Below are 22398 nucleotides of genomic sequence, written 5' to 3'. Positions count from 1 at the left end.
AATCTTAGTTAGAGTTTGGGGTAAAATCGTCATTTAATAAAAAAAATTAAAAAACTAAGTTTTATTCGTTTGCCCCCCTTAGTTTGAAAATCTCACAATTCCCTACACCCAAAGTTTGAAAAATCAACATTTTCTCCTAGAGTTTGCAAACTGTCATCGAAGACACCACGTTGGCTTTCTTTTCCAACTTATCTCTTCTTGCCAATCAAATCCCAAGCACCAGAGAACTGATTTCCTCTGACAAAGATGAAATTGTCTTCGTTTGAGTGTCTTCATCTCTGGCAAAGATGAAATTGAATTCGTTCGAGATGAAGACAACCGTTGGAGATCTCAATGAAGAAGGCGTAGTTGTCTAAGACCTTCAACAGTCATTTTCATCTTGAACAAAGATGAAATCATCTTTGTCTGAGATGAAGACATTCTGACGAAGATGATTTCATCTTTGTCGAAGAAAATCGAGTTCTCCTATGCTTGGCATTTGATTGGCAAGGAGAGATAAGTTAGGAGAAAGAACTAATGCAACCAGAGACGACAAACTTCGAGTTGGGGGGGAATTGTGAGATTTTTAAATTGATGGGGGTAAAGGTAATAAAATTTTAGTTTTTTAGATTTTTTTAGTTAAATGATGATTTTATCCATGATTCTAATTGAGATTTTAAATAGATGGGTGAGACTTTTGGCTCTTCAAACCCTATAGGTGTGACTTCGAGAACACACCTAAACTTGGGTGGGAAATAATCCTTTGGCCCTTTTAAATAAGGATAATATAAGACCCAATTATATGATGTCACACCAATTTCTAAAGCCCCCTATAGAATGGCCTCGGTCGAATTGTAGGAACTAAAGAAACAGTTACAAAAACTACTAGATAGTTGATTCATCAGATGGAGCCACTCACCATGGGGTGCACCAATCCACTTCGTAAAGAAGAAAAATGGATTGATAAAGATGTGCATTGACTATAGGGAGTTAAATAAGGCAACAGTGAAAAACAAATACTCACTCTTAAGAATTGATGATTTGTTTGATCAGCCAAAAAATAGAGACTAGAGTGATATTTATCCAAAAGTTGACCTTATTCATATCTTGACAACTATTCACAAATATGGATAGTTGTGATGTGGTTGGAATGATCATTCTATCATTTGGAATGGTCGTGACTTATCCGTTGACTAACGATTGAAATAGCAATACTATCGCTAGAAGGACTATTCCATCTTTTGCAATGGTCGTTCCATTGTGTTTAATAAAACATATTGTTTTGCAACAATACAAAAAGTTTTAGCTAAGGTTCTCTTTTACATACACTTTATACACTCACCCAAATCATTCTAGCAAATGAAAGAGTTTCTCCATAGCTTCCTTTGTCTCATTGCTATGTGTGGATATCGAGAACCTAATCTACACTTAGTCAAAGTGAAAGGCCTTTGAATCATATTTTGTTAAAGTGAAGGAGGCACCAATGGAAGTATATTCTCCAAACACCTTATGCATATGATATGCATAATATTACGTAATATTATGTTTCGTATGCTATTTTGATCCTATGATATCTTCCAAGAATGTTTGTGGTGAATTGTTGATGCATTAGGATAAGCCAAATTGGTTCAAAAAGGAGTTGCATTGTGCTTAATTTCGAGTGATCTAGAACATGCATTTTAAGAGCTGTTCTAGTATAATTCTTGACAGGAAATGACTATTTGGAAGAAAAAAAACATAAAAAAAAATTGTAGGTGATGTGTTGGTGTGCATATAATTAGCTTAATTTTTAGTCTAATAGTTAGCCTGTTTGCATTTAATATTTAATGATCAAGTTGACTTTTGGTGAATAAAATGAGAGATGAATATGCTACACAGAATTGGCTAAACATATGTTCAAAATGACAACATGCATTTGAGAACAATGGATCCAACAATAATTTAACCAAACATCCAACCGTAAATCACTGAACACATTCCATGCATTTTAATTTTGTTTCAACTTAAAATAAATGTTATTTTTATGGTTGAACTGTTATTGAAATAATTTTTTGTAAATGTTTTTATTTTAAAGTACACAATTGTAGAAAAAAATCGATGCATGTAAATAACTAGCGACTGTAATGCAAGTCTTCTTCAAATTTTTCTTAGTAGTATAAGATTATGGAATATGTGATATTCCAAATTTATCACACCACACTTACTAATTTTGGAGTGTTCCGATTAAATCGATCCAAATTCTAAAATAATGTTGAGTTACACAGCAACCGAAAAACTTTCGAAGATATTATTTTGCAATTTTTTTATATTTTTACTCTTAGAAAAATGCCAAATTTAGAGCTCTTGTATATATTTTAATTTTTCATATTTTATTTAATTCTTAAATGATTATTGGATTGTTGATATATATATATCACAAACCATATAGATTAAGGATGCCAGATCGAGTATTATAATATGTACATACATATTATATGAGTAAATGCACCATTAAAATGTTTTATGTTTGCATAATTTGATTAATGAATATGAAAACTCAAAAAATTAAATGTTTAAGTGAGATTAGATCTTGGGAAGGATAAAAATTTGTTTTAAGTTTTCATTTTTGTCATTTCCTTTTGAAAGGTTATGTTCATTTTAGACTTAGTAACTAGTTAATATACTATATACCCGCTCAACTTGTTTTCTCAAATATTTTCTTAAAGGCCAAAAAACTATTTTCCACCCAAGTTCTAATACAAAGATAAAAATATATCTGTAAAGTTTTAAAAACTCAAATACCTATCTATAACCAAATTTTTATTAAAAATCTCAGTTATGATTAGGAGTAAAACTGTTATTTATTAAAAAATTTTAAAAATTAAAGTTCCATCATATTTTACTGTCCAGGTTTAAAAATCTTACAACTTTACCCAAAGTTTCCAAGTTTTGAAAAGTGGTCATTTCACCCCCAAATCCCTAGGTTTTCTTTCTCCTTTCAAAGGCAACTATCTTTGACGATGACGACCACTAAAAATGAGACGAGAGAGCCGGTGTCATCTCCAACAAAGTTCCTTCTCTTTGTTGACAAAGATGAAGAGACAATGTCTCTTCATCTATGTCGACAAGGTGACGATGTCTCTTCATCGACAAAGACAAAGGAACTGTATCGAAGATGGCGCTAGCTCTTCTATCTCATTTTCAGAGGTCACCGTCACTGGAGATGGTCGCTAGTGAGGGGAGAATGGTCACTTTTCAAAACATGGACACTTTGGGTGGGGGGAATTGTGAAATTTGTAAACTTAGAGAGTAAAATATGATAAAACTTTAATTTTTTTAATAAATGACTGTTTTACTCTTAACTCTAACAAAAATTTTTAACAGAAAATTAGGCATAAGTAGATATTTGAGTTTTGAAACCCCACAAATATATATTTATCTTTGTATTAAAACTTAGATGGGAAATAGTCCTTTTGCCTTTCCTAAATGATAAATTTCATTAATTAAGGGCCAAATAGAATTATGATTATTATTATTAAACTATTAGATATCTGAGAATAATAATTATTAGGATTGTTCTAATTTAATTGCATTGTTATTCATTAGCCCTAAATAATGTTAATTAATCTTACAATTAAAATATCATTAAGTAAATTTAGATTAATTTGGGTAACTACATATGTGTCCTCCATAACATACATCAAGTCTTGTACTCTGAAGTTATTTATGAAAATAATATAATTATTGATGAATTATTTATTGTTTATTTTTCAAAAAACATGAATCTTGTTACTTCTATATTACATGAGAACATGTTAAAGATGAAATAACAAGAATTACATTAACAGGGAATTGAAACTGAAGCTTGAATTGGCATTTGATAAAATCATATTGAATGTTCCTGTCTTCTGCTTTTATAATTTTTCCACGCTGGGGCATTATGTTCTGTTGGACCAGTTTATGTCTACATATAAACAATTGGAGAGCTTTTTGTTTAAAAAATAAAAAAATTATTTTAATAATTTATATTCTATTTTTAGTATTATCTTATAGTTTATGTCAAATTATAAAGGTATTAATTATCTCCTATTGATGATAACATGACAGAAAGTTAATTTACATTTATAAATTTATGTTATGAATAAAGTCACCGTTAAAATGTGAAGGAGCGTGTAGTATTAATTGCTAATTATAATTTTTTTATAATATAGATGGATTTTCGTTGAAGATTGTGTAATGTTAGCCCTTATTAGAAAGTTGCTTTAAGTGGTTGATTTTCTTGGAGACACGTATAGTTTATTTGCTTTAAATTCTTTTGCATGAAAATCACAAGTATCAGTCTTCGATCGCTAGTCAATATATTTGCTTACATCTTTTTTTCTCTCTTTCTCTCTCTCTCTATGTATATATATATATATATTGTGTGAATAACATTATTAATGCTAGAAGTGTGAACTTATATAAATAAATGGCTGTTCGTCAATAGCCAGCAATTCTGATATGCAAGGTCTTGGAGATAATATTAATAGTGTTTGGCTTGAGTAAGTGTGTATTATAAAGAAATAAATATTACTACAAAGATAAATTATTGATTATCAATTACGGGAACCTGCAAACTCCATAATTGACAAAGATAAAAATTTCATGAAAATATTGCCAATGTAATCATTTATGTTGATAAGCTATATTAGTGAACCCAATTTACAATGATAAATTTAAATTACTCTTAAAATGAAAAATATCTCTCAAAATTGTCATCTTTAATTTTCCTATCTTTGAAGTATGAAATAATTGCTTGTATTCACATTTGTTTAACTTCTTCCAAACTCATCTAACAAATTTTTATAAAGCTTAACAATTCTCTATATTTCTAAATTTTCTAAAGTTAATATTGTGTAAATTTATTGAGACATTGGGTGATCAAAAGATTGACAAAAGATATGTTGTTTTTTGGGATCTTTTAAAAAATAATTCCAAGGTGTCACCATGGTGTGTCGAATTAGGGACTACAAATCATATCACAGCGACACGAATTACAAGAATTTTGCTGATAAATTTGAGAGAAAAATGAATGAACACGAATCGTGTTGCAATAATTTAAACAATTAACTGAAAAAATATTTGGAAAGTGGTTTTTGTACTATAGCCTGAGAATCAATCTTAGTGGATTATAATTAGAACAACTTGCATCAATATATTATTGGGGTTATATTTGAATTGAACTAAAAAATAAGTTTAACTTAAATAAACTCAAGTTCAAGTTTAAGAATTAAATATTTTCGATTCGCCCAATTTGTGAGCTTGAAAAAATTCAATACAAATTGATCAATACGTATCAAAATAACATTATTTTTTATTGTTTTAATTAATATGTATAAAATAGAATTATGACTGTCATTATTAAAATATAAGATATTTTTGCAATAATAATAATTATGAATTGCATTGTTATTCATCATCACAAGAAAATTTAATTAGTCTTGCAATTTAAACATCTTTAAGTAAATGCATATTAACTTGGGTAACTATATATGCATCATACATTACATACATCATGTAAAGTTGTTTACAAGATAATATAATTATTGATGAATGATCTATTGTTTATTTTTCTGGAAACATAAATCCTATATATTACAACAATATTTCATGAGAACACATTAAAACTGAATCTCGTATTGGCATTTGATGAAATCATACTGGATGTTCCCGTCTTTTATTTTTATAAGCTGACATCTCCATATTGATGTTAAATCCAGTTTAAGTCACACTTCTAGCAATAATAATGTTATTCACACAATATATATATATAAAATCCTCTGCCCCCACTTTGATATGGTTTATTGGCTGAAGTCACTCTTCAACATTTCTAGATATAACGTTGAAATGTTAAAAGCTATGTTTATTTTCACGAGTAAATTAACTCTCAAATGTATATTTTATTTCATATTTAATGTAAATTAAAATTTTTATGAAAAATATCTCCGAAAAGTTCTCAACTTTAATTTTATGAAAATATTGCCAAGGTAATAATTTACACTGAGAAGTTGCATTATCGAACCACATTTTAAATTGCTAAATTCTGTTCCCACTTTGATATGGTTTACTGGCTGAAGTCACTCTTCAACATTTCTAGATATAACGTTGAAATGTTAAAAGCTATGTTTATTTTCACGAGTAAATTAACTTTCAAATGTATTTTTTATTTCATATTTAATGTAAATTAAAATTTTTATGAAAAATATCTCTGAAAAATTGTCAACTTTAATTTCATGAAAATATTGCCAAGGTAATAATTTATAGTGAGAAGTTGCATCATTGAACCACATTTTTCCTATTTTTGAAGAATGAAATCGCCTGTGCTCACATTTCTTAACTTCTTCCAAACTCATCTAAGTTTATATAATCCTTACCAATTCATTATATTTTTCAATTTTCTAAGGTTAATGTTGTGGAAATTTATTGAGATATTGGGTGATCAGAAGGTTGACAAAATTTATTATTTTTTTTTTGGGGATATTTGACGAAAAAAATAATTCCAACGTGCCACCATGGTATGTTGATTTAAGGGCTACAAATGATATCACAACTGAACATAATATAGAAATTTTGATGATAAATTTGAGACAAAAATGAATGAACACAAAGATTAATGAGTATAGAATCATGATAAGATTAATGTTGTTAATATTGATAATATTAATTGGGAAAAAAAATTAAAGAAAACATTAATGTTATTAATGTTGATAGATTAGATGGTATTAATGTTGACTAATAAGATGGATAGAATTAAAATAAATATTAATTCAAATTATTTGAATTTCAAATGTATAATAAGATTAATATTACAGTAACAAACTTATCCATGTATTTATAAAAGATTAATGAAAAAAAATATATAACTTTTGAGCCTAATTCTTCATGATATCAGAGTCCTATTCTAACAACACTCTTTCTATCTCCTTTGGATCTTATCTTCTATCTATCTGTGGCAACTAAAATTGCCATCACAAATGCTACCTAAGGATCTCGTCTCTTCAGATAATTTTTTCTTTCCATCTCCAAATGTTTCTCAGTAACTTTTGATCAAACTCAATTCATCTAATTATCTTTTATAGAGTGCACAACTTTTACCTTCGCTAAAAAACTATGATCTAATCCATCATACTAATGATTCTCAAGAGATTTCTCTTACTAGTCTATCAAATGGAGATTCTAATCCTTCCTATTCACTTTGGTTTAAAGAAGATAAAATTGTTTTGAGCTTGTTGATTGCATTAGTTTCAAAAAAAAAACTTATCCAAATTGTTAAAGAGTTTGCTTGGAGCTAATTAGCAACAATTTATGCATCTAGCATGCAAACACAAGTGTGACATCTCAAAGGAGAATTTCATAAACTTTCTAGAGGGAATGATTCAATTGCTACCTATATGAAACATGCTAAAAGCATCGCTAATCAATTAGCTACACTAAATAGTCTTGTTAATAACTATGATTTAGTTGGTGCAATTCTTAAAGGCATAGGTATGGGTTGTCACCCCTTTGTACATGTCATGGAAGCATGTCTTGAACCGATTTCCTATGATGACTTATATGACTTACTGTTAAGCAAAGAATTGCAATTAAAAAATGATGGTCTTACTACTTCAAAGACTGCTCCGTTAACTGCACATAATAGAAATAGTCAATATCATTCTTTTCATCTAAAAGTGGTGATCAAAATTCTCAAAGAGGTGGAAGACGTAGAGGACATAATTACACTTGTGACAATCGTAATTTTGCATTTTTTGGAAAATTTTCTAATAATGAATATAGGAGTCATCATTGTGTGGCACAAAATTTTTCATTCAATTACTTTTCCATTTGAATGAAAATTCGATTAAATGCCATAATTTTCAAGGATTAAGGCATATTGCTTGCACATGCTCTAATTTGAAATTTTCAGTAGCTTCACATCCAAGTCCCTCTAAGCGTGCGTCTAATCAAACCTGAACTACCAATTCTAATCACTCTCAATCTTGGGTTGTTGATTTTAGAGTGAATCATCATCTTATAGAAAAATTGAAGAATCTACGTCTCCATACCAATTATCAAGGCACTAATGAGATCACAATAGACGATAGTAAGAATTTCCTTACCTCTCACATTGGCTTATCTATAATTTCACTAAATAATAATTTCTTTGTTCCTAATGATATCTTGTGTGCACTAAATTCCTATCCAAATCTCTTGTTTGTGAGTTCGTTTACAAGAAATAATTATATTTATATTGAGTTCTTTTCTGACTGTTTTATTGTGAAAGATATTCTCACAAAACAAATGTTTTACAAAGGTTGGAATAATGGTGGACTTTACACCATGCATGTTCAAAAATTGATATCAAATTTTGTCTCTACTCCAATGTTGTTTCTTGTCTCATTTTAAACTTGGCATTCTCGGCTTAGACATAGCAAGCTTTGCGTTATCATGATATTTCTTTTTCTAATAATAATATTCTAGTTTGTGTCATGCTTGTCAAGTTAGAAAGTCTCATAAATTACCCTTTTATGATTCTAGTTTTTGTGCTACAAAACCAATGGAATTAATTTGTTTAGATGTTTGGGGTCCTTCACCTATTTCTTCTTTTGTAGGTCATCATTATTATGCAATCTTTTTCTACCATTATAAAAAAATATTGTTGGATTTATTTTCTTCAATATAAGTATGAAGTGTTTGATGTTTTCATTCAATTTCAAAAATTGACAGAAAATTTCTTGTGTTTACAAATAAAATCATTTGAAGCTGACTGGGTGGTAAATTTAGAGCTTTGACTTCATATCTTAAAGAAAATGGGATTAGTCAAAGAACTTCTTGCCTACATACACCTAAGCAAAATGGATGTGTAGAGCATAAACATAGACATATAGTGGAAACTGCTGGAGCTTGAATACATAATGCTTCTATTCTTTCAAAATATTGCATGAAGTGTTTTAGCATGTAGCTTATTTGATTGATTGACTTCCTATTAATCACTTTCATAAACTTTCTTCTTATGAAGTTCTTTTTTATATCGAGCCAAATTATAATGATCTCAAAATTTTTGGATGTCTATGTTACCCTTAGCTAAAATCATATTCAAATAATAAATTAGACTATCATTATAAAGTTTGTGTTTTTCTTGATCATACATAGTAAAGTGCATAAAGGATACAAATGTCTTGATCTTTCTACTAATTGTCTATTTATTTCTCGTTATGTAGTTCTTTTTTTAGCAGGTGTTTCCTTTTGTTGTAAAAAATGTTGATTAAACTTCAATCTGTAATTCAAATACACATTCATATAAGACAATTGTGGTTCCAAATTCACTAGTAGTTCGAAACTTTTTACCACCATACAATGGGCTAGGCCTTTTAGATGTCACTTCTCAATCAAACTCGATTCCAACAATTTCAAAGCCAAATTAGTTGACTTCAAACTCCTTTTTATCTCAACCCTTGACTACTTTAAATCTTGGTTTACCACTTGTAGATTTATATAAACATTTTGATTCAACCATAGCCACTACAAATTTAATTTCTTTATGACCAACCAAAACCCAACATATGATTACCTAAGCTCAGACAAAAAATCAAAGCCAAAACAGTTTCTTGGTCATACAGAGTAAAGTGCATAAGGGATACAAATGTCTTTGTCTTTCTACTAATTGTCTATTTATTTCTCATCATGTAGTTTTTTATAAGTAGGTGATTCCATTTGCTATAAAGAATGTTGACTAAACTTCAATCAATAATTCAAGTACACATTCATATAGGACAATTATGGTTCCAAATTCACTAGTAGTTTGAAACCTTTTACCACCACATAATGGGTTAGACATTTTAGGTGTCATTCCTCGGTCAAACCTGATTCCAACAAGTTCCAAGCCAAATCAATTGACTTCAAACTCCTCTTTATCTCAAACCTGATTCCAACAAGTTCTAAGCCAAATCAATTGACTTCAAACTCCTCTTTATCTCAAACCTGATTCCAACAAGTTCCAAGCCAAATCAATTGACTTCAAACTCCTTTTTATCTCAACCCTTAGCTACTTCAAATCCTAGTTTATCACTTGTTGTAGATTTATATAAACACTTTGATTCAACCATGACCATTAAAAATTTAAATTCTTCATAACCAACCAAAGCCCATCATATGATTACCTGAGCTCAAACAGGAAAATCAAAGCCAAAACAATTTTTTGTTAAGTCTTCTTCTACCTTAACATTGGCTTTTACCCAAGCACAAAAATTTCTTAAGTGATGCGAAGCAATGCAACAAGAGATCAATGCATTATTACGCAATGGTACTTAGCAACTAGTGTCTCACAATAATCAGCAAAATGTAATTGGATACAAGTGGAAGTATACAATTAAGCAGAAAACGGATGAGACTATTAATAAATATAAAGTTTGTTTGGTCGCTAAAAGGTTTCACCAATGCATTGGAATAGACTATTTTGATACTTTTTCACCATTAGTGAAGTTAACTGCAATCAAAATAATTTTTATTCTTATTGTTTCTCTTGGTTGTGATGTCAAATTGTTAAATGTCAGTAAAGCCTTTTTACATGACAATTTGGAGGAAGATGTATTCATGACTCAACCACCAGGTTTTGTAGACAAGGATAATCCTAATTTTATTTTCCTTTTGAAAAAATCTCTCTACGATTTATAACAGGCACCACCACAATGGTCTAAGTGTTTTGCTAATGCTTTTGTTCACAATGGTTTTATTCAATCTTGCATGGATTCATTGCTTTTCTTTTATAAGAAAAATGGAGTTCTTATGTTTTGTTTGATGTATGAAGACGATATGTTGCTTACAAGCTACAATAATGAAACTTTGTGAAATTTTACACTTGCTTTAGGCCAAGAGTTTTATTTTAAAGACTTGGGGAGAATTAAGTATTTTTTGGGCATGGAGGCTCAATGATGTAAGAATGGCTTATTGTTAACTAAATCCAAGTATATTCGAGACTTGTTATATAAGACAAATATGCATGAAAGCTAATGTAATTAGCCTTTCTTTGAGCACAAGTGAATCCTTAACTGGCAAAAATGGTGTTATCTTTCCTAATGCCACCTTATACCACAATATTGTTAAAGGGTCACAATGCCTATCATTAAGTCAACTAGATATATCATTTGCCATCAACAAATGCAGTCAATTCATGCATTCACCAAATAAAAAAGATTAGGCAATTGTTAAAAGGATAATTCGCTATCTATGCGACAATATTTTTTATGGTTTATTCAAAAGTAAGTCAAATTTTGATCATATTAATGTTTATTCTAATTTCAATTAGGTGGGTAACATAGATGATAGAAAATCAATGACTGGTTATACGATTTATCTTAGTGCTAATCTAGTCTCATGATCAAGTGAAAAGCAAAGGGTAGTTTCATAGTCATCCATAAAGGTAAAATATAAGACATTGATAGCTGCTAGTTTTGAAATCACAAGGCTAAAAAAATCTATTACATGAACTTGGTTATAAAGTTAAATGTCCTAAGTTGTGGTTTGACAATCTTGAAGCAATTTGTTTAAGTGTTAATCCTATCTTTCACACAAGGATGAAACATCTAGAAGTCAACATTCATTTTGTATATGACAAGGTCTCTCAAAAGCAACTGCAAGTTTTCTATCTTTTTATAATAGAGCAAATTGTTGATGTGCTCACAAAAGTTTTGTTAAAGAGTTGATTTAATTACTTGAAGGACAAGTTGAAATTTTTTTACAAAAATAGCTTTTCTTGGAGAGGGGGTAATGAGGATAAAATCAAAATAATATTATTGTTATTAATGTTGATAACATTAATTTAGAGAGAATTAAGGAAAAGATTAATGTTACTAATCTTGATGGATAAGATGGATAGAATTAAGATAAAATTAATTCAAATTATTTGGATTTCAAATGTATGATAAGATTGATGTTGTTGTAACAAACTTATCCAAGTATTTATATAAAGATCAATGATAATAGAAAGATCATTTTTGAGTCTAATTCTTTATATTGTAATATTTTCAACAAGTAACTAGAAAGAAATATTTGGGGAGTGTTTTTTGTATTATAGCTTGAGAATAAATCTCAATCATTCATAATTAGAACATTTTGCACCAAAATATTATAGCATGCAAGCAAAGACTTATTCGAGAAGACCAAAGAAAATTTTGCAAGTGAAGAAGCTAAAAAAGTAGATCCTTGTGCTTTAGTGAAGGAATGAATCCTATAGGACAACTTCTTTTTGAAGAAAGTTTACATAGTTAGCACAAAGACAACGGTCAAACACAATACTAAAGTTTCCATTTCTTTTTAATAACAATTACTAAAAAAAAAAGTTTTAACAAGGGAAAAATGATCATTAAAAGTCTATTTTTTATTATTTAATAATTTTAATGACGGAAAAAATCCTGTTATCTCCTATCATTATAGCTTCTCACATTAAAAGTATTAAAGACAAAGAAGAAAAGTCTCATCATTAATATAAATAATTAGAGATGTAAGTCCTAATTAAATAATATGCCAATGTTTTCTTTTTGCACTTCTAATTCTTATGATGAGTGTGAGAGTATGAGTGTCTAAAATAAATTGAATCATCTTGTAAGTAAGAAAAAAGGTTGTTTGTTTTCTTTTTACAAGAAGTTTTCTTTTCGGACTTACAATATGGTAGTTTGTTTAATCTGACATTGAAGAAATAATTTCTAGTATATGTTTAAGTGATTTATTGCATGGTGACTAGAACGTAACAAATCAAGTTTATTTGTTTATAAAAGAGAGGCTGACAGATTGCTTAAGCTTAGAGTGTTATATATTGGTCTAGAATCTTAGGTTATTTCTCTTAACAACTTGTAAAAAAATTGTGTGTTTCTTTATCTCTAAGTAGACAACAATTACGAAAGAATGCAAAATATATATATATATATATATATATATATATATATATATATATATATATATATATATATATATATATATATATATATATTATGTAGTTAACTTTGAGATGCTAATCAAGTTTGTTGTAATTGAAGGCACACATAATACATTTATTAAAGACAAGTATTTAGTTTATACTAATGAAGGTCATATGAGCAATGTTTAGACATCCACCACTTCTTACTTGTAGTTGTTGATCCCAGAGTAATCAGTCTTGATGTTGAGAAGATTGAAATCAACCATAGCATGATTTGTGGCATATGAATGATCATGTACCATTTTGAATCTTTGATAGTGGAAAGAGTGACTATTAAGGTATTGGACAAGATGCTTGTGAATTTGGTTGGTTATACTAGTGTGAACTCAAAAAAATTGACTATGGAATTGTTCTTGTGTGGGGCAAAAGAAGAGGAAAACCCAAGTGATTACTTTGTTTGAGTGTGGTAGTGGAAGGATTACTACTGGATGCTAGCAAAGTTAGTTATGGTTTGTATAAAGGTGTTTGAGATTGTATTTGATAAAGAAGTTGAGATAGATCATATGAATATATGGAGTGACTATCATTGTTTAATTTGCTAGATAGGTAGAGGTTATGGTGTACACTATCTACTAGTTTTTTACGTCTAAAACTCCAATTACTTAAGGCTAGTGGTACTAGATCACCTAAATGAGTTGCCCTCTATGTATATCAAAGAAGCATATAACATTTCTATTAAGCCTTCGTTCATATTTTTGCAGAATAAACCTAGTTTTAGTCAGAGAAATTGATTCACTAAAAGAATCTAACTTGGATGTTACATGGGCAATTGTTGGGTCATAATATGAACTTATTCCATCAATTATGAAATTGATCAACTCCTTTTCACTAATTGATTGACCAATAGCTGTGAGAGCTTTTGGCATATCTTTCATCTTACAAATATATTTATTAATTCTCACTATTTTCTTTAGAGTTTGTAACACATTCTTTAGTGTTTAACAAAAGTTTTGATTTTTTAACAAAATGATCCTCTATAACCCTCTAGATCTTTGTACCATAACTAAATCTAGTTATAGGACCATATATTCTTACATTGATGCAAACAACCAATTCATAAAGAGTTTATCAAATTATTGTCAAATACTATATTGAGGATTAGCTTCCCTAATTCCACTAATTTCATTACTAACTTCATTATTAAGAAAGGGTAAGACATAAGGAGGAATATGTGAGATGTCCCTTTAATCCATAAGCTTCTACCATAAATAGGATCTATGCATGTCAATAACAATGATTCCCTTTGCTCGACTCTAGATTAAAAACTTGTAGTTAGATTCGAGGTAGAGGAACCCCACCCCATTTTGATTCAACAAAATTGTAATCATGACCATCCAATGTTTTGAGAGAAAATTTGCTCATGAGAAGGAAGATGAAACAAAGCAACAAAATAGAATGCTTGATCTTTCATCCCTATAAATAGTTTCTATATATAAAATCGTGTCGTATCGCTCATGAACTAATTGCCTTCACTATTTCACTTTTTAACATTTTCTACTCTTTAATAGTAGAAAAATAAAATTTCCATTGCTTTATAAAAGGCCAAAAGACTTATTCCCACCCAAGGTTTGGTCTATTTCCAAAATCCTACCCGTGAAATTTCAAAAACCCAAATACCCACCCTTCTGTTAAAATTCTCTGTTAGGGTTTAGGGTAAAACTGTCATTTAACAAAAAAATTTAGAAAAACTAAAATTTTATCTCATTTTCCCCATTCAGTTTAAAAAACTAACAATTTCTTTTCTATCCAAAGTTTGAAAAATTGCCATTCCCATTAAGGTTATTTTCCTTTCTATGGTCACCTTCTTAGTTTTGGTCAACAATTGACCCTTCCCACCCATCTTCTCATTTTGGTCACTCAATACATGTTGTTGGTGGCTAAAGAAACGGATGAAGACTCGTTTTCATTTGACAAAGAGACGAAGATGCATCTCCTTAGGAAGACGAAGATGATTCATCTTTGTCTCTTCATTGGATGAAGACGTTTCTTTAGTCGTTGACAATGTCTCCTGAGTGGCTGAAACAGGAAAATGGATGGATTAGGTCGATTGTTGGTCGAAATAGAAAAGGTGACTGAAGAAGAGGAAAAAAAGTCCTAAAGGGAAATGATAACTTTTTAAACTTTAGGTCAGAAAAAATTGTTAGTTTTTTAAATTAAGGGAGAGAAATGAGATAAAATTTTAGTTTTTCTAAATTTTTTGTTAAATAACGACTTTATCCTTAATTTAACAAAAACTTTTACCAGAATGGTGAATATTTGAATTTTTAAAGTTTCAGGGGTAGAAGTTTTAAAATACATAAAACCTTGGGTGGAATAAGTATTTTGGCCCTTTATAAAATAAAGCAAGTCTTCATTCTTCACACTTCAATTTACAAAAAGTCGTTGAATGTTGTAGTGATAAATTTGTGTACGCTTGTAATCATAATTGTGTAAGACTTTCATTATTTAGTAATATATTCATGACCTATATGGTTTGATTTATCAAATTATAATATATTCAAGTTGGGATTTATAAAAGGCTAGAAGGCTTATTCCTACCTAAGGTTTAGTGTAAACTCAAACTCATATCTGTTAACTTTTGAAAATTCAAATACCCGCCCGTTTGTTAAATTTTGTTGTTGCTTCAGGACTAAAATTGTAATTTAAAAAAAATATTTAAAAAAACTAAAAATTTCCAACGACACTACTGGTGGTCGGAGACAGTGACAGCCTTTTCTCTCCCTCTCAACTTCTTTGTCAATCCCATTCCATTCTTGATTGATGAGAAGTCGTTCCATTCTCCATCTAGAGACCAATGATTTGTTTGGAAAATCTCTATATACTGATGATTTGTTTTTTCTAGACGACTAATGATGAAGTTGTTTTTCCAACTAGTGATAATGAAGTTATTTTTTTGGCAAGCAACAAAGCATCAACATTGATGTGACAAAAACAGACCACCTTCCTCTATGCTATGTCGGTGTTAGTATGAATTGAGTAGGAATCAAGCGAGATCTCTTGCTTGATTTCATCTAAATTTTATGTCAAATGAGAGAAAAGTACAGGTCGATGAAGGGAGGATGTGACAACGGCTAGATCTTAGCAAAGGAAGATGTCAACTATAGAGGGAGAATAACGCCAAAGCCTATCTAGAAACTTATGTTGAAGAGGGTAAAACTGCGATTTTTCAAAAGGTACTTGAAGGAGAAAAGGTCAAATTTTAAACGTGAAAAATATAAAGTTATGGGGTAAAAATAAAATTTTAAATCTTTATGGTATTCCTAAAATATGAGTTCAAATAAATTTTTAAATAACAATTTTACCTCTAAAAGTAACAATAAAATCTAATAGACAGATGAATATTTGAATTTTGAAATTTAGCCAGTATGACTTTAGGTTTTAACCAAGCCTTGAGTGGGAATTAGTCTTTTGGCCTTTATAAAATTTTCTTCCTCAAAGTTCCATAAAGGTACACAGCACATCCAAGAACTTCAAAAATTAACAAATACACCCAAAATTATAATATAAAGATTATAATATCAATTGTGCACTTATGCATTCTCTTACGTTTTTGTTTCTTCAAAATTATTTTAATTGAATAAAAAAATAATATTTATTAACCAATTTGTATAATAAAATACAATTAAAATCAATATACCAGTAGTTAAATTATTATTTAATTTTAAAAGTAGAATAAAAATAAAGGACTAAATTTTAGTTATATTACTATTTAAAAAAAATAAAAATAAAATGGGAAACAAAAATATAATAATAAAATAAAGGATACTAAAGTGCTTTCGAAACAAAGTTTAGAATCTTTTTTGTGTTTATTTCATCAATATTTTTTTCGTTAACATAAAATTTGAAAAAAAAAAGATGGGTAAAGGTGATATAGTCATATAAAATAAATTAATAAAAATTTTGGGTGACCAAATCTTTAGGAGGATATTACTATGAATCCCGCATCCCCGCATGTTCTTTAACGTAAATGTGCTTGTGGTGCATCTCATCAGAATCACATTTTATGATCCAATGAACTGCTCTGCATATATATAGACTTAATTTCTTGAAGTTCCCAAAGTAATCGTATCATAGTGAGATCTTCACATATTTTAGAGATTTGAATTGTGTGCATCATTAATGGCTTTCTGCATTGCATCAACCACTCGTATAATTTCTTCTATATCTGTTTGTCAAAACAGTAGAGTATTACTTATCTCTAAAAGACCTAGTCGAAGAATCAGTGTACAAAAACGAGTTCAGTGCATTGCTAGCCCAGAACTTAATGCTTCAACAGCTGCTAGGCGATCAGGGAACTACCTACCTTGCATTTGGGACGAAGATCACCTATTATCCTTGACAAATGAGTACACGGTAGCTAGCCATCATCTTCTTCTTATAATTTTCTTTGACCAAATTGTATTTATATTAATGTTTATGTTATATTTTTAAATTTGAAATTTACCCTCTCTAAAGGTGATTTTTCATTCAGGAAGATAAATACAGGAAAAAGATAGAAAAGCTGAAAGAAGAATTGATGGTGATGATTAATAATGTGAAAAAGGACAACCCATTGCATCAGCTCGAACTGGTTGACAATTTACAAAGACTTGGATTGGGTTATCATTTTGAAAATGAGATTAACAACATATTGAATGGTGTTCACAGTAACAGCGATGATAAATGGAAAAAGGAAAATCTATACGCGACCTCTCTAGAATTTAGACTCCTCAGACAGCACAATTATAATATTACTGAAGGTAGCGATCGAAGATATTTAATCTATGAAAAACTAAATATTGTAATCTATAATAATATGTTTTTTTTTTTTTTCTCTTTTGGAATTCAGAAGTGTTTAATAATTTCAAGGACACGACGGGCAGTTTCAAAGAGTGTCTTCGTGACGATATCAAGGCTATGCTGGCCCTTTATGAAGCTTCATATCATGGGTTTGATGGAGAAAATGTCATGGAGGAGGCTTGGCAGTTTACATCTAAATATCTGAAAGAGGTTGACACAAAGGATATAGACCAGAATATGGCATTGCAAGTGAAGCACGCAATGAATCTTCCAATCCATTGGTGGATACCAAGAGTAGATACAAGGTGGTTCATAGATTTCTACGAGAGACTAGAAAAAAAGGACCACCGTCTACTCGAGCTTGCCAAGTTAGAGTACAACATTGTGCAGGGAATACATATGGAAGATCTTAAAGAAATGACAAGGTAGGAATTTAATTAATATTTCCTCCGAAATCATTAACTGAGCATTTTCAGAACTTTGCAGTTTAATTTCTAAGCTGTTTTGTCTGTTTTTGGTTGTGAAGGTGGTGGAAGAATAGTGGTCTTGCAGAGAAGTTGACTTTTGCCAGGAGTAGAATTGTAACATCATTCTTATGGGGCATGGGGATGGCTAGTGAACCTCAATTTTCTTACACCAGGAAGATGCTTACTATAGCCGTTGCTCTAATTACAGCGATAGATGATTTTTATGATGTCTACGGTACCTTGCCTGAAGTTGAGTTGTTCACAGATGCTATTCAAAGGTTGTTGGCAAAAATATTGTTTTCATTTAAATTTAATATTTTATATATATATATACACACACACACACACATTAAAATATATGTTTTTCAGGTGGGAGATTAATGCAATGGAGCAGCTTCCACACTACATCAAGATATGTTTTCTTCAGCATTATAATTATGTTAATGAAATGGTTTACCACATTCTCAAAGAACAGGATGTAGACGTTTTGCAGATTCTACGTAAATCGGTAATATTTATGTTCTTTTGTATTTAATGAACTAAACTTTATACTTTTTTCAAAACTTATCTTTTCCTGACTAAATTGATTCCATGCACACTAGTGGGCAGGTAGCTTCCAAGCCTATATGAAGGAGGCACAGTGGTACCACAGTCAATATAAACCAACGCTGGAAGAATATATGAAAAACGCATGGATTTCCATAACTGGCCCAACAATGACACTTGTAGCATACCTGTCTTCGAAAAACCCAATAACGGAAAAGGAACTAGAATATTTACAAAGCCAACCGGATTTAGTATACTGGGCATCCATGGTTTTCCGGATTCAAGATGATATGGGAACTTCGTCGGTATGTATAAATTACCAACATATTTGGTTGGTGATCGTTTAAAAACATTGTTTGTAACATTAATGATCAGTCAATTGATTGTGACTCTTACTCATTTTTCAGGATGAGGTAGCAAGAGGGGATGTTCCTAAATCAGTGCAGTGTTACATGAATGACACTAATTGTTCTGAAGATGCTTCCCGTGAGCACATGAATCATCTAATGAGGCAGATGTGGAAGAAAATAAATTTTTATGGAGCTGATAAAGATTGTCCCTTACCTAAATCTACGAAAGAAATGATATTGAACTTGGTGAGAACGTCCCATTGCGTGTATCTACGTGGAGATGGGCACGGCATTGAAGGCCAGGAGATTAAGGATGCTCTGTCGTCATTGTTCTTTCAGTCCATTCCACTGTCGGAGAGAAGCATGTAGCTGCATTCTCTCCTGATTGCACGAAAACGAATAAATATATCTATATATGATATATCCAAAACAAATATCAGACATGTTAAGCACCTCTTTAAAGAATACATAAACTTTGGATCGAGTAATTAATTAAGAAACACATTGAACATTCTGCTTCCAATTCCTATATATAGTCTAATGTTTACAAAAAATTGCTATTTTTAAAAAAATATGTGTTCTTTTTTCCCTATTAATCCATTTATTATTTTTTTTAAGGATTAAAATTCTTTATTTGAAAAACTAAAAAAGAAAAAATGCAAAAGAAAAATTCCAGAAACAGACTCTTTACAAAATGAGACTTACTTCATCTGGCGATCCTAGTTGAAAACGATAAGAACTATTCAATCTATTACAAACTGTTGAACCTATAGCAACATTAAATTAAGAATAGTAGCAATAAAGAATTTATTATGGAGATTGAGAAGTTAAGACATCAGATTTAAAGAGGTTCAGTTGTTGATATAACAACCTACGTTCTCTGTTGGCAAGCTGAGAAAGAGTATATTTCCTTAAGAAATTGGCAAAAGCCTACAAAGAAGAAAAACGCTTTTCTCTCTTCCCTTCCCAATCTCTCCCTCCGACACAAAATTACATACCCAGAAACAACCCACCCAACATACACCTTGTAGTGACTTGTACAAAACCAAAGACCACACATCACCCAAATTCTCTCCTTAGCAAAGCCAAAAAACATCGAGCTAAGATTATCCATAAAGAAATATCTCTGCATCTTCATGCCTTCAGTGCAAAGGTTAATTACAATTTACTGTCCTTGCAGATTTGTTGTATCAACGCCTCCTTTATATTTGTTGTGGCTAGGTCACATTTTGTGTATAAGGGTGATTCACCTGTTGAGTCATCTCAATAATCCATGTGGACCAATCAGCTATGGGACTCTTTTTTATTTGTTGTACCACTTTAGTAAACATGTTTGTTGGGTTCTCTTTTCCAACAATTTTCTTCAATGAAATTAATTTTTTTTCAACTAATTCCTAAACAAAGTGTAACTTCATGTCAATATGCTTGGTACGATTGTGGAATACCTGGTTCTTACTAAGGTGAATCGCACTTTGGCTATCACTAAATACAACCACCTACTTTTGTTCAAAACCAATATTACTAATTAGACTTTTCAACCACATGGCTTTTTTGGCTGCCTCTGAAATTGCTACATACTCTGCGTCTGTTGTTAAAAGTGTAACCATGCCTTGCAAATTAGCTTTCCAACTTATTGCATTACCCTATAAAGTAAAAGTGTAACCTGTTATTAATTTTCTAGTATCAATGCTACTAGCAAAAGAAGCATTAACATAGCCTTTAAGTCCTTCAAACTTTCCAACCTTTTGTTTGAAAAACAAATCAGCTGTTTGAGTAGCTTTAATGTATCTTAGTACCCATTTGAGAGCTTCCTAATGTGCCTTCCTTGGGTTGCTCATGAACTGACTACCCATGCTTATAGTAAATGCCAAATCTGGTCATTTACAAATCATGAGATACATTCTATCGAATTTGAGTAAGGAATGGTTGTCATTCTTACTTTTCTTCTGAACTTATAGGACATTGAGCACAAGAGAGTTTAAAATGTTGTCCTAAAGGAGTTTGAATTGTCTTAGATTTCATCATATTAAATGTAGCTGGTTTAAGATAATGACAAAATTCCTAGCTCTCTTTCTCTAAAGATATCCATTCCAAGAATTCTTCTTGCAACCCCCAAATCTTTCATCTAAACTTGAAACTCATCAAATTTTTGAATTTTTCTATCTCAAACTTGTCTTTGCAAGCCACTAGCATATCATCCATATAAATACTAAGTAGATAACTACATCAGTATTAAATCTTTTAAACTACCTATATTGATCATAAGTACATCCCTTAAAACTATAATTTAGCATAAAGGTATTAAATTTTTTATGCCATATGCAGGATGATTGCCTTAAACCATATAGAGACTTCTTGAGTAAACATACCATACTTTTGTTGACTTTATAAGTGTTTGGCTGTTGCATCAAAATATATTATTTTAAGTCCCTATAGAGGAATGTTGTTTTCATGTCAAGTTGTTCAAACTCAAGATTGAATTGAAACACAGAAGAAAGTAACACTCAAATAGTTGAATGTTTCACCATATGAGAGAAGATTTCATTTTAATCTACCCCTTCAACTTGTGTGAAGCCTTGGCGACAAGTTAGGCCTTATACCTTGTTGGGTTTACCCCCTTTATTCTTGGCTTTAAAAATCCATTTATAACCTATAATGTTGCTTCCTTCAGGCTTGTTAACTGATTCCCTTGTTTGTTCTCCATAAGTGAGCTAAATTCCTCATCCATAACTCTCTTCTACAAAACTGCTTCCTTTCATGTAAAGGTTTCATGAACTAATTTAGGCTTATTTGCATCCATTTGCTTAGAAACATTTAATGCAAAAGCTACCACATCTGAATACCCATCGCATTCAAGGGGTTTAGTATCCCTCCTAACTTTATCTTTAGCTAGATTGCAATACCTTAAATTATCATTTAAGTCAATGTTGTCAAGTTGTCCTACCTCCATACCATTATCACTAATAACTAGATTGGGTAAGTGCTCCAAAATATTCTCAAAGTCAATTTTCTATTTAGCCACTTCATCTTCAATTTCTCCATGTTTACATTTGCCTTTTTCAATCTCAAAATTTGCCAACTCTATTTGGGACTGAGAATTATCTTCATCTAAACTTAGATAAGGAAATGTCTCTTCTTTGAAGATAACATCTTTACTAGTGATTTATTTTTTAAGGCTTGGAATCCAAAGTTTATATTCTTTTACCTATTTTAGATAACCAATAAATATCCTACTCAACGTTCTAGGCCGTAGTTTCCCTTCCTTAACATGAATATAAGCTTAGCAACCAAACACTGTTAAGTGTTC

The 22398-nt window shown here is 30.5% G+C and overlaps 1 protein-coding gene across 1 annotated transcript; it reads left to right on the top strand.

Annotated features, from left to right (window-relative positions):
* Window positions 1-16999: 16999 nt before the first annotated feature.
* On the top strand, window positions 17000-19602 carry LOC123218563 ((R)-limonene synthase 1, chloroplastic-like). Its single transcript, XM_044640050.1, has 7 exons — window positions 17000-17302; window positions 17421-17688; window positions 17778-18153; window positions 18255-18473; window positions 18565-18703; window positions 18798-19046; window positions 19149-19602. Exons 1-7 carry the CDS (start codon window positions 17069-17071, stop codon window positions 19458-19460), a joined length of 1797 nt encoding a protein of 598 aa, XP_044495985.1. The 5' UTR covers window positions 17000-17068; the 3' UTR covers window positions 19461-19602.
* Window positions 19603-22398: the final 2796 nt, after the last annotated feature.

Source organism: Mangifera indica, chromosome 6 (genome assembly GCF_011075055.1).
Source record: "Mangifera indica cultivar Alphonso chromosome 6, CATAS_Mindica_2.1, whole genome shotgun sequence".
Classification (NCBI taxonomy): Eukaryota; Viridiplantae; Streptophyta; class Magnoliopsida; order Sapindales; family Anacardiaceae; genus Mangifera; species Mangifera indica.
This window is presented reverse-complemented; position numbering and strand designations above follow the sequence as displayed.

Bases quoted from the DNA above. Each gene is read 5' to 3' on its own strand.
- LOC123218563 (XM_044640050.1), top strand. From the start codon at position 17,069: ATGGCTTTCTGCATTGCATCAACCACTCGTATAATTTCTTCTATATCT. The intron at 18,474-18,564 runs GTTGTTGGCAAA...TATGTTTTTCAG, and splicing joins TTCACAGATGCTATTCAAAG to GTGGGAGATTAATGCAATGG. The intron at 18,704-18,797 runs GTAATATTTATG...CATGCACACTAG, and splicing joins TGCAGATTCTACGTAAATCG to TGGGCAGGTAGCTTCCAAGC.